Source organism: Tasmannia lanceolata, unplaced genomic scaffold (assembly GCF_043159265.1).
Source record: "Tasmannia lanceolata isolate RefF3 unplaced genomic scaffold, GAP_Taslan_0.1 ptg000012l, whole genome shotgun sequence".
NCBI lineage: Eukaryota > Viridiplantae > Streptophyta > Magnoliopsida > Canellales > Winteraceae > Tasmannia > Tasmannia lanceolata.
In genome coordinates, this window is record NW_027518689.1 from 14,273,572 (window position 1) to 14,287,193 (window position 13,622).

A 13,622-nucleotide genomic window follows, 5' to 3' on the forward strand; every position below is an offset into this window, starting at 1 on the left:
AAATATTTACTTAGAACATAGTTACCAATTCGAGAAATTGAAACGGGAAACGGTACGTGAAACGAAAACGTGAAACGCGTGGAAAGAATCAAAGGGGAAACGAGAAACGAAAAACGATGGAGAAACGCATGTGAAACGCATTGGGAAACGTCTTGGGAAACACAAGGGAAACGTTTGAGAAATGCAAGGGAAAGGGAAACGCAAGGGAAACCTAAAGGAAACGCTAGTGAAACGTTTTGTAAAACTTTTTCCAGAAAATTCATTTCCTAAAACACAGGAATTAAAGATGCTTTACGGAAAATAGGGGAAGCGCGTTTCTCTGTTTCTGGAAACACGTTTCACATGAGTTTCACATACGTTTCACACGAGTTTCACATAAGTTTCACTTGCGTTTCACATACGTTTCACGTGCGTCTCACATACGTTTCACGTGCATTTCACAGCCGTTTCCCCGACGTTTCACTCCTTTTTAATATCCGTATCGTATCCGTTTCGGAAACGCGTTTCCCATTCCCCAGGGACGTTTCCTGCTTCTATGACTTAGAACCTAATGTACTAGTAATGTTTAGGTAGGTTACACCCAAGGTTTATTTAAAACTTTATGTACATATTATATTAACTCCAAAAATCATCAAATGATATGCGTAAGTAATGTTGAGTATAAAAATTTATTCGAAATCCTATGTATATAATTTATTACATCCACAAATTATTCTAAATATTAGCATGCACATACTGTTGGGTCTAAAATCATTCAAAATCCTACTTTACAATTTATTACTCCCAAAAATCATTCAAACTAATAAGAACATGAACTGTTGGGTTTAAACTATATTTGTAACTCTATGTATATAATTTATTACATAAGAAAAATCATTCTAAATAACACGTGCATGTGCTCTTGGATCTAAAAATCATTCAAAACCTTATGTTTATAATTTATTACACCCCAAAAAATCATTCTAAATAATATGCACATGTAATGTTGAATCTAAAGTTCATTCAAAACCCTATATATACATTTTATTACACCCAACCTCATTTTGAATAATATACGATACACTTGTTTAGTCAAAAGCTTATCCAAGACCCTATGTTTATAATTTATAATTTTCAAAAATCATTCTAGTAATAAGCATAGGTACTATTGGGTCTAAAATTTTATTTAAAATTCTATATACATAATTTATTTTATCAAAAAAAAATTCATTCTCAATGGTAGGTGTATATATTGTTGGGTTAAAAGTCACTCAACCCTAGATGCATGTTGGAATAAGAGAAGAATCAAAGTTTACTAGCCTTACTTGAATAAGTCGGAGGTTTAAGGAGATTAAACCGCAAGATAAAGTTCCACACACAAACCTCCACTTTTATCCTCTACTACTTTTTCCTTCTCCTCTTCCCCTCTCTCTCTCATGAGTATCCAAGTTTTTAGACGTTTGAGGGAGGGGAGATGCGTATATATATATATATATATATATATATATATATATATATATATATATATCTTATCAAATCTCCAAGTTTTCCTATATTGTTGTGATTTAGTTCATCTCATACCTATAAATTAGGCATATGGCTAATAGAAAAGGATTTAAATATGTGAGGGGACCCACAAAAGTATGTGCACAACTCATTTAGTTGAGTTGTACGCACGATTTTCCTTCTTGGAAATCGTGCCCACCTCCAAAATTGGTTGTTTTCCTATTGTTTCTCCTCCTTTATCTCTTTCCTTTATTATTTAATTGATTTGCTTATCACTTTCGTTGTTTGTAAATTTTATTCAAACTTTAATGTAGTTTTACCAAATCTTTTGGTTAGTTTGATGATTCTAAGAATCATGAAGATTTTTAACTATCCAAGTGGGCCCACAAAAGGGGTGTGAGTGTGGGTGTGTGAGTGTGCCGTGCGGACAATCCCAATTTGGGAGGTGTGCACGTCTAATATAAAATTTTATTTTATATTTTTTTAGGAGTTTGCCAAATCTCCAAGGTTTATTGGGAAGAGATCCCAGCTTTTGGGTCTCCACCCAAACAAAGTTGGCATCTCTATCATGCGTATATCCCCCACTGGGATTGCGCATGACCAAATTTTATAATTTAAATTTATTAAAAAAAATTGAGGAATAAATGAATGGTGGTCTTTACAATTGTAAATTTATGTTGTCCTTTTTTTGAAAAGTAAAATTATGCTGTCCTTTTCTTCTATTTATTCCACATATCCAGACACTCATTTTGGGAGTTTACTGATCTAACAGCAGGGAAACTGTTGTAGGGTGTCGATGGGTCTACTGGCTACTCTTATTTTATTTTTTATTTTTTATTTTTTTGAAAAATGTCTATATGGGTACTCTTTATGCAAGTAATACAATGAAGTTTACTGATTTAAAAGTGGGTAAAGTGTTGCAGGTTGTCGATGGGTCTATATAATTAAATTTCTTCCAGATGGCCCTATTTGTTGTCTTAAAACCCGATTGGTCTCTAAAGGTTACTCTCGGATCTATGGCATTACTCTAAATATCTCCCATAGCTACAATTAATTTTTGTGTGATCATTTCCGTTGCTACTAATTTGAATTCTACCCTTTCAACTAGATGTGAAAAATGCATTTCATCATAGTGATTTGTTGGAAGAAATGCTATGTGTTGGACGTATTTTTCAATAATAAGGGCAAAAATGTAATTTACATATATTACATTAATAAAGGTCAAAAGAGGGATGCGTGAATTAATTTTTTCACGCATTACAGTTCTCTCCTCTCCCACACGCACTCTCTTCTCCTCTTCTCTCCTCTCTCATCTTCTATGTAAAAGACAACATTGGTATCAGAGCTGCCAATGGTGGAAGTGATCCTCCCTCCATAAAGGTACCATATTCCGTTGTTTTTTCTCTTCTTGTTCCATTCTCTCCTCTATTCATCCTTTTTTCTCCCTAACCCTAACCTAAATCTCTATCCCTACCCCTTTATCATTTTCTAACCCTAATCTTAACCCTAACAGCACCGCCCTAACCCTTCTTCTTTTTTCCTTTTTTTCTCCTTTCTTTGGGTTTTCAACCCTAACCCTAACCGCCCAACCAAACCCTTGTCCAACCCTACTCGCACCCTCGCTTGGACCCCCTCAACTTTTTCGCCCACCTCTTTTTCCCTTGTTTGTTCATCTCCACTCTCAATCCTCAAATATCTCTCTCTCAAACCCTAACCCTAGTTCTCGTAATGTGAATCTTCCTTCACCCTAATCCTAGAACAATCAATCCCTACTATACAACTTTGATTTGTGTTAAAATCAGCCTTCTTACTCAAGCCTTCTTACAAATCAGTCCCTAATCACCTCTCTTTGATGATCTAATCTCGTTTCTTTTTGCTCGTTTAATTTGTGGTTGGTTCCGGGACATCGATTAGTTCTCTCCTTGCTTTCTCTATGATTGGGTTGTGTTTATGCACTCTTTTTTGTCCCGGCAACGGGTATTGATGTCTTGTTGATGGTTGGTTTGGCTTATGGGTTGTAGTCCCATGGTTGGTGGTTGTTGGTGTTGATATCACTTTAGCGATTGACTTTTTAGTGGTTGACTTTGTCGTTGGTGTTTGCTGTTGGTGGCTTTGTTGGCCTTGTTGGTAGTAGTTGTTGGTGGCTTTGTTGGAGGTTGTTGGTGGTGGCTTTGTTGGTGGTTATTGTTGGTGGCTTTGTTGGTGGTTATTGTTGGTGATCTTGTTGGTTGTTGTGGTTGATAACGTAGTGGCGCTTGCCTTGTGATGCTTGATTTGCGTGTTAATGAGATTGTTGGAGGTGGATCTTGGTTGATTGCTGGTTGTGGGTTCATCATTGTGGTTGTTGGCTTTTTTCCCGTGTTGTGTTTTCTTCTGGCTATTGGTTTTTTTTTTTTTTTTTTTTTTTTTTTTTTTGAATGGTTATTGGTTATTTTTTTATCATTATGGATCCCCTCTCATCAAATCGTATCTACTAAAATTAATGAGGCTCTCCCTACTTCCTACAACCCGTCATCTAGTTCCTCTGCTATGAAGGCTCCTCTACAGATGAATTCTATAAAGCTGAATGGTACAAACTACCCACCTTGGAGGATGGTCGTTTACACCTATCGCATAGGCCGTGGAAAAGTTAATTTTCTTGAGCGCTCGCCTCCTACTACTACTAATCTGTCATATGATAAGTGGGGTCAAGATGATGCTGTGGTCCGATCGTTTCTATGGGGTTGTATGGAACCCCAAATTGTTGCCTCCATGATGTACCTTGAGTCTTCTAAGGAATTATGGGAGCATGTAGTGACGATATACTCTGGGAGAGATAATTTTACACAACTCTGTGATCTTTCATCTGATCGGTTTAAGCTTCAGAAAGTGGACAAGTCGGTGGAAGCTCATTACAGTGCTTATATGGCCCTTTGTCAGCAGCTTGATTTACTTATGCCAATTAATGTTGACCCTGTCGTTCTTAAAAAGCGTCAGGAGGAGATTCGCGTTGCTCGTTTTCTCGATTCATTGGGCCCTGATTATCTCCAGCTCCGAGAGCAGATTGTGGGTTTTGGGTCCATTCCCACTCTTGCCGAAACTTTTTCTCGAGTTCAGCGTATGAGAGTGGTTCAGCACATTGACGCTATGGTGGATGGGTCTGCCCATGTGACTTATGTTGGGAGTGATCGTTGTCATGGGGGTGGTCGTTTTGGACATGGCCGTGATGGTGGTGGCCGCGGACGTGGTTCTCGCTATTGCACTCATTGTCGTATGGACGACGACACTGTTTACTATTGTTATGATTTACATCCCAAGCTTCGTCCCTACAGGCCTGCAAGTGCTTCTGTTGCTGCTTCTGACAGTTCTTCCTCTACTCCAGCTTCATATGTGACTCCTGACACCTTAGTTGTCCCTCGTGCGGAATATGATGAGCTTCTGCGCCTATGGGACAAGGGGAAACAACCAGCTGTCACGTTTGCAAATCAAGGTAGCCCCTCGTGTTTTCTATCTGGTACTTCTTCTGGATCATGGCTTATTAATTCAGGAGCATCTCACCATATGACCGGTAATCCTAAGCTTCTTTCCTCTTTCCAGTCATTTCTTCTTTGGGCCCTCGTACTGTTACTTTAGCTGATGGAACTACATCCCCTGTTTCTGGTGTGGGTGTAGTCTCCACATCGACGAGTCTTAAATTATCTTATGTTCTTTCTGTCCCATCTTTTCCTGTTAGTCTTTTTTTTTTAGCCAGTTAACCAAATCTCTTAATTGTTCTGTTTCTTTTTTCCCTTCTTATTATGTTTTTCAAGATATGAAGATTGGGACGAGGTTGGCTTGGGCCGTGAGTGATGGCCTCTACTACTTAGATTAGACTATTGCTGGTGTTGCACTCCGTACTTCTATTGATGCCTACCAGTGGCATTGTCGTTTGGGCCACCCACCAGCTGATACCCTTAGGAAGTCTTCATTTGTGTCGAGTCCAGTTCCTTTTTTCACTGCGAGTCTTGTGAGTTGGGAAAACATCATCGTGTACCTTTCCCTTCTCGTGTTAGTAGTCGTGTGTCACACGTCCTTTTCAGCTTATTCATTCTGATGTCTAGGGTCCATAAAAAACAACATCATTAAATGATTTTAAATATTTTGTCATATTTGTTGATGATTATTCGCAAGCTACTTGGTTGTTTCTACTCAAAGATGGTTCTCAAGTTTTTAATGCCTTTCGTACATATATTTTGAGGTAGCTAACCAGTTTAAATGTTCTATTAACTGTTACGTACCGATAATGCTAAGGAGTATTTTTCTTTAGATAATGGGTTTCATTATTTTCTTGAATCTCGTGGTATCATTCATCAGTCGTCCTGTGAATATACGTCGCAACAGAATGGAGTTGCTGAGAGGAAAATTCGGTACTTACTTAATATGACTCGCACCATTATGTTCCAGATGAAGGTTCCTAAGATACATTGGGGTGATGCAGCTCTTACAGCGTGTTTCATAGGGAACCCGTCTTCCTTCTTCAGTCTTGTCTGGTAAAACCCCTTCTCCGTCCTCTACCCGTTAGGTGATCCCTTTCCCTTAGTTCCTCGTGTTTTTGGGTGTATGTGCTTTGTTCAGAAATTGTCTCCCGGTGTTGACAAGCTGGACCGTCGAGCAGAAAAGTGCATCTTTTTGGGATACTCTCGTACCCAGAAAGGTCATAAGTGTTATAGCCCACGTCTGCGCAAAACCTTTGTTTCCGCAAATGTTACATTCTTTGAGGACATGCCTTATTCTTCTGGTCCACTTCCTGTTGAGTTACCTCCTCCCATTGACATTTCCAGTATGACAATTCCAATTATGGTGAGTCCGCCTTTGCCAACCCCTGTCAATACTCCAGAGCTCCCAACAGAACCTACGGAGAAGATTCCTCCTTCTGAGCTGCAAATCTATTCTCGGCGACCTCGACAAAATGTTCTTCCTACGAATGAGGCATCCTCTCCACCAGCTGATCCTCTTCCACAGTCGGACAATCCTGCTTCAGTATTTCTTCTCCTATTGGTGATTCACCTATTGCCTCACGTACTCACTCTCGTACTATTGCACATCTTATTTCGCAGTTTGTTTCATATGAGCGTCTTTCACCTTCCTTCTGCTCCTTTGTGTCTAGTATGTCTTCGATTTTTGTGCCTAAGTCGGTTACAACTGCTTTGAATCATCCTGGCTGGCGGGCTGCCATGGACGCTGAGATGGCTGCCCTTCGCTCAAATAAAACGTGGCAGTTGGTTCCTCTTCCTGCTAAAGCTAAAGTTGTTGGGTGTCGTTGGGTCTTTACCATCAAGTATCTTCTAGACGGGTCAGTTGAGCACCTCAAAGCTCGTCTTGTTGCGAAAGGATACACTCAGACTTTTGGGGTTGACTACTAGGAGACCTTTTCTCCTGTGGCCAAGATCCCTTTTGTACGTGTACTGATATCTATAACTGTTAATCATGATTGGCCGCTCTACAAGCTTGATGTTAAAAACGCTTTCCTTCACGGTGATCGTGCTGAGGAGGTTTATATGGAGCAACCTCCTGGGTATGTTGCTCAGGGAGGTTTATATGTACGTGTACTGATATCTATAACTGTTAATCATGATTGGCCGCTCTACAAGCTTGATGTTAAAAACGCTTTCCTTCACGGTGATCGTGCTGAGGAGGTTTATATGGAGCAACCTCCTGGGTATGTTGCTCAGGGAGAGATGTGCTCCTTAATATGCCGGCTTCGCAAAACGATTTATGGCTGAATCAGTCACCTAGGGCGTGGTTTGGACGGTTTAGTGCTGCTGTTTTGCGATTTGGTTTGAAGCAGTGTGTTGTCAATCATTCAGTCTTCAGTCACAGGTCCACTGCTGGGTATATCCTTCTGAAAGTGTATGTTGATGATATTGTAATCACAGGGGACGACAAATCTGGCATACAAATATTGAAGACCCTTCTCTAAAGGGAATTTTGCACCAAAGATTTGGGACTCCTCAGATATTTCCTTGGTATTGAAGTAGCACACTCTCGTGATGGCCTTTACTTGTCGCAAAGAAAATATGTGTTGGACATTTTAGAGGATACTGGCTTAATGGGGGTGAAACCTGCAGCTACCCCTATGGATCCGAATGTTAAACTTCTTCCAGATCAAGGGGACTTGATGAATGATCCTGGTCGATACAGGAGGTTGATTGGGAAGGTAATCTATTTGACTGTCACCCGTCTAGATATATCATTTGCAATGGGTATGGTCAGACGCTTCATGAGTTCTCCACGTACTTCCCACTGGGCGGCTGTCATTCAGATTATCAAGTACTTAAAGGGTACTCCAGGTAAAGGCTTGTGCTTCAAAAAATATGGCCATGAGAAAGTAGAAGGATTCAGTGATGCATATTGGGCAGGATCTCCGGCAGACAGGAGATCAACCACTGGATATTGCACGTTTGTAGGTGGTAACTTAGTGTCATGGAGGAGTAAAAAGCAAGATGTTGCTTCCAAGTCGAGTGCAGAGGCAGAATATCGAGCCATGTCCTATACGAGTGGGACCTAATCTGGCTTCGCTCCTTGTTATCAGAGATCGGTTTCGCATCGACATCTCCAGCACGGTTGTATTGCGATAATAGAGCTGTGATTCATATTGCAACAAATCCAGTGTTCCATGAGAGAACCAAGCACATTGAAGTAGATTGTCACTTCATTCGTCATCGAATTCAGAGTGGTGAAATTTGCAAAATGTTTACTCGATCTGGAGATCAGCTTGCAGATATGTTCACCAAACCATTAGGGTCTGCAAAATTGAGAGATTCTTGTAACAAGCTTGGAATGTACGATATATACATTCCAGCTTGAGGGGGAGTGTTGGATGTATTTTTCAATAATAGGGGCAAAAATGTAATTTACATATATCACATTAATAAAGGTCAAAAGAGGGATGCGTGAATTATGTAAAAGACAACACTATGGAACAACCACCTAGATTTAATACCAAGGAGTCAGATAAAGTATGCCTGTTGAAGAAGTCAATCTATGGGCTAAAACGGCCCCACATGCTTGGTTTGACACTTCTTGCACATGTTAGGCCCCACGTGCTTGGTTTGACACTTCTTGCAAAGTCTTAGTTACTTAATGTTAGATTGGTTGTAAAAACCCCGAGCAAAATCGCTACATGTAGCGGAAGAATAAACCCTGTAGAGCAAAAATTTTGCTCTAACCCAGGATTCCTAGGGACTAATTGAATTTATTGTGATTTAATAAACTCAAAATTTTCAGTTGCTGTAGAAAAGAACTCGTCCGCATGATCTACTCCTCAAAAATTCGTCGGCGATCTAATCGACGCTAAACCGCAAGTTGAATCGATGGATTCCTTTTGTTGCGCAAAGAATCTTGTGTACAACTCTTTGTTAACTTAATAATCTGATCTAAATCATATTATAATATGAGAATATATGTTTAGATCAATGGAGCTTATTTGGATGATTGTCTTTGACCTTCAAAAGACAAAACTATTTGATGAAATTGAGAGAGAAGAAGAGAAAGACTTTGGGGTGTCTCTACCAATTTCCAGCACATGAAATTATGGAAGAGCTGTAAAAAACTCCAGCAATAAGTCGTATATTTATAAAGTTTTCAACTTCCATATGCACAATCCAAAGTTTTTAGAGAAATCCCAAAAACTAAGGAAACAAGTCACAATTGGAAGCTCCAAATGGGGAAACAAGCTACACCCAATTGGGAAACCCACATGGGGCGCCCAAGGGTTGCTTGCTTGCTGCCCAAGCAACCTTGGGTTGCCTTGTGTGGTGTCTTTGTTTCCAATTTGGTTTCACAAATTGTTTCCTTCTATCCCTCTTTCCAATTTCATCGCATGTGTTGCTTTAATTTGTAAAAACATATCTAGCAATAACATTTCAAATATTATTTGAATTCCAAATTCATAATGGCTCACCACATGGGGCGTGTGGGCATGGGTCCCACCCAAATTCGTCCCATGTGGGTCCACTTATCCAATTCAAATTCTCATTGCATTTTATATTTAATTCCCAATTAAATTAATGCAATCCAATCATATCCAATAGGAATAAAGCTCCAATATAATTTATAATATTCCCAAAATACCCTTATGGTTAATACTTAATCATTTTGGTATTCTCAATATATCCCATAGTGCATATATACTATATACATTGTATATATCCTTTCAATGCAACCAATGCCACGAAACCAGTTCATGTAAGCAACCAAATAAATGTAGGACCTCTATCTAATAGATTATAATAGGTCAATCGAGTAGTGAGTGGATCGTAGCAAGGATTTAACAGTAGATCCTGTAGAACCCACAAGAGGGCCCTCACTGCCATTATTGTTCCATAGCTAATGCTACTTCGTCCCATGTGAGTCCACTTATCCAATTCAAAATCTCATTGCATTTTATATTTAATTCCCAATTAAATTAATGCAATCCAATCATATCCAATAGGAATAAAGCTCCAATATAATTTATAATATTCCCAAAATACCCTTATGATTAATACTTAACAATTTTGGTATTCCCAATGTATCCCATAGTGCATATACACTATATACATTGTATATATCCTTTCAATGCAACCAATGCCACGAAACTAATTCGTGTAAGCAACCAAATAAATGCGGGACCTCTATCTAATAGATTATAATAGGTCAATCGAGTAGTGAGTGGATCGTAGCAAGGATTTAACAGTAGATCCTGTAGAACCCACAAGAGGGCCCTCACTGCGATTATTGTTCCATAGCTAATACTACAATCGCATTGAGTCAGTGGCCTCCATCGAGACGTAACCCTGAAGATAACTGTCAAATCACCATACCCCTAATCACATCAAATGTGCAAGTCCTTTCTCCAAGTCCACATCTACCAAGTTGAGTCCTACGAGGGGTGGACATCAACTACCCCATCGGCTCTCATGGTATACCTTTCAGTCAAGCAGTGTCGGCCTGCAAATGAATTTGCTAAAACCATTTCAAAACTTATTTTGTGAAATCCTTTTGATAAACATCTGATCAAATCCACCTGGCCAGGTATTTTTCTAGGCTGCTTTGACCAAAACCGTAGATATTATCCTATAAAATAAGTGGAGAATTCCTTGTCGGGTATCACTATTGACCTCGAAGGTTTGTCCAACACTCCAGTACTACCCTCTGGTGACTCCAAGAGAATCACGGTTAGATAGACCAAAAATGACAGACTCGCCAACAGACCAATATAACCCATTAGGTCAAAGGACATGTAAAGGGTTCTGTCTGGTAGAATAGCTCAACTTCTTCTGTCCACAAGCTATTCTAATGTGATCATGTTCAATACGCAATCTCATTGTCGTAGCCATTCTATCTTGCTTAGGGTCCATTACCCAAGTGATTGAGAGAAGTCACTCCACATCTCGTGCATGTAGGCAAGATAGATGCTAGTTGTGTACAGGAAGAGGTGTCCAACCTCAACCAGGAGCTACTAAGGTCTGCAAAGAACCAGAATCTCATATCTCCTTGCTCCCTAGGATCTGTGAATCCATGAGCATGGGTTTCCTACTTTGTTACCTAAGGACAAATACGTGTCAATAACAAGTAACATATCACACATATTTAACTTTTAGTACTCATTAATTGTCATGAAAAGAAACTTTTATTGATTAACATGCGAAATATACTGGGTTTTAGGGCACCAACTCTAGCACTTAAGGGCGATGATATTTTCACCCCCTTGCATTATGCATGCGGCCCCTTGTAACGCGATTTGACGTCAAAAAGCGTTAAAGTTGCTCACTTTTCACATCAAATCACGTTATAAGGGGAGCGCATGCGTAATTCAAGGGGAGTGAAAATATCATCTGGCTTAAGGGGTGAAAATAAATGAAGTTGGTCACTATGTATTTTATTGAAAGAGTGATTCCAAAATTATTTTGTTGGTGGTATATGTTGATGAAATTGTCTTAACATGAGATGATAGTGCGGGAATTCCAAATTTGAAGCAACATGTTCACATTTTCAGAAAATATTTGGGACCTCTACATTACTTGGGCATTGAAACAGTAAGATCAAAACAGGGCATCACTTTATCATAGAGTAAATATTTGGTTGACTCACACAAAGAAATAGGGTTGCTTGGTTCAAGATCAGTTGTTACATCTATTGACATTAATGGTAAATTGGTGATTGATATTGAAGAATTATACGAAGATCCAGGAACATATCGTAAATCTCGTAAATCGGTAGTAAGTTAATTTGATTGACTACTACAGAACCAAGAACCAGATATCACCTTTGCGGTGAGTGTAGTTAGTCAATTTATGAAATCTACTAGAATATCGCTTCTTCTTTTTTTGAATGGCTACTAGAATACTACATTGGAATGTAGTAGAAATGTTGATTGGATAGGTTCACTGTCAGAGAAAATATCCACCACAGGCTATTGTACATTTATTGGAGGGAATATTAATGCGTGGAAAAAGAAAGAAACAACATGTACCACGATCAGGTGTAGAAGCAATGTATGGAGATATGGCAGATGCTACTACATTGGCTGTGTTTTTTTTATAAAAGAGTTGGATTCAAAGTTGAGTATTCATTAAAGTTATATTGTGACAACCATGCAACTAAAAATGTTGCAAATAATCACGCTATTCATGAGCAGACTAAGCATATCGAGAATCAGTATCATTTTGTGCGAGACAAAGTGATGAAAAAGGAATTGAAAACTCTCTTTGTCCGTTCCCAAAATCAGAATGGCAGATGTTTTTACTTTTTACTAAGGTTGTTGTCTTTAATAGGTTGGATTTTATTTGCTTCAAGCTGGGCATTCATGATGTTCATGCCCCAACTTGTAGGGGAGTGTTGAAGTCATTTTTACGAAAAAAGGGCATTTAGTAAAAAAATATTACTCAATAAATTAGAAGGGGGATCATGTCTCACGTTTTCTCCTCTGCTTTTCTCCACTATGACTTTCTTCTTATTCTCTTCTTATTTTCTTTCTTCTCAAACGTGACAAAATAAAATAAGAGTAAAGACATGATACTAAACCAAATTGCAAGTGTGTCACTAGCAACTAATTACAAGTGTGCCGCTACATTAACAATTTTCTGTTACCGTCTCAAAAGAAAAAAAAAAGTAACCAGTAATCAACCAACAAAAGAGTTATTTATGTCAAGCGCATACGGTACCCAGTAATCAACCAACAAAAGAGTTACTTATGTCAAGTGCATGCGCTACAAAATTTAACAGTCCATTATAATCTTGCAGAAAGCTCTAAGTAAAACTCTCACCGTGAAATCCACCTTTTAAGTTTAACAAGGTCATTTCGATGCTTATTTATTGCTTGCCATCCATCACCGTGTTGTTTGACCTCAGCTTCCTCCATTACAAGCCTGCGTCGCTCAGTCTCCCTTTTCTTCTCCCAATTGGCCAAGTGAAACTGAAAAAAATAAGCTCAAAAGAGGGTTAATATCGAAAATCATGTCCTGGATTTTGTTACTGACTTTGAATAGTGTATTTGAACATGTACATGATATTCCTTCATATCCTCCTCATATTGTGCCAACCTTCTAAGTAGATCTTCCAACTCGAAGGCCACCTTTTCCTGGTACAGATCATATTGAAGTTTCCCTTCCTTAACCAAAATCCTGTACATAGCCAGTGGGCCTGCAGGGGCACAATTAAAAAATATAAATAAAATGAGCGCAACAGAGAAAACATGAACAACCTGAAGGCCAAAAATAAAAATCCTTAAATAGGTTTTCCACACCCTATACCAATTTTAGAGCTGAATATATAAAGTATCCCATGAAGTATTATCATTATGAAGGAAAACATTTCTTTTGTCGATGACTCAAATCCATCATCAACTAAGTTTCCTATACACCTATATCCTGTATGAACTTATGTTACCACTACGAAGTACTGAATTTTTTTATCACATATAATGTTTGTAAATTTTGGCAACCCTAGTTCCTGATCCTCCAAATAAAGGAGCTTAAGCTTACGTGATCCAGTTAAGGATGCTTTAGGTCTTGGACGCTAGAACTCAAGACTCCATTTGAAGTAATTGGTCTCAACCTATGTAAGCAAAATGTATGGCAAGCTGAGAATATGGTTGTAAAACATTGCTGGCCTCAAAAAACTGAGCAAAAAAATCT

At 38.8% G+C, this 13,622-nt stretch overlaps 1 protein-coding gene across 5 annotated transcripts in view; it reads right to left on the reverse strand.

Moving 5' to 3' along the window:
- The window catches only part of LOC143887635 (AFG1-like ATPase family protein), a 105,071-nt gene that overhangs the window by 79,045 nt on the left and 12,404 nt on the right, over nucleotides 1–13,622 (reverse strand). For 4 of the 5 annotated variants that reach the window (XR_013254316.1, XM_077391746.1, XM_077391745.1 and 1 more), the window contains exons 2-3: nucleotides 12,992–13,128; nucleotides 12,753–12,901 (exon numbers count right to left, since the gene is read on the reverse strand). Coding sequence is in view for 4 of the 5 variants with exons in the window: in XM_077391746.1 (XP_077247861.1) it covers nucleotides 12,753–12,901; nucleotides 12,992–13,128 (286 nt within the window). In the remaining variant the exon portion in view is untranslated. Of the gene's footprint in view, nucleotides 1–12,752; nucleotides 12,902–12,991; nucleotides 13,129–13,622 lie in introns of those variants that run through there. The other variant, XM_077391747.1, reaches the window with a different exon arrangement.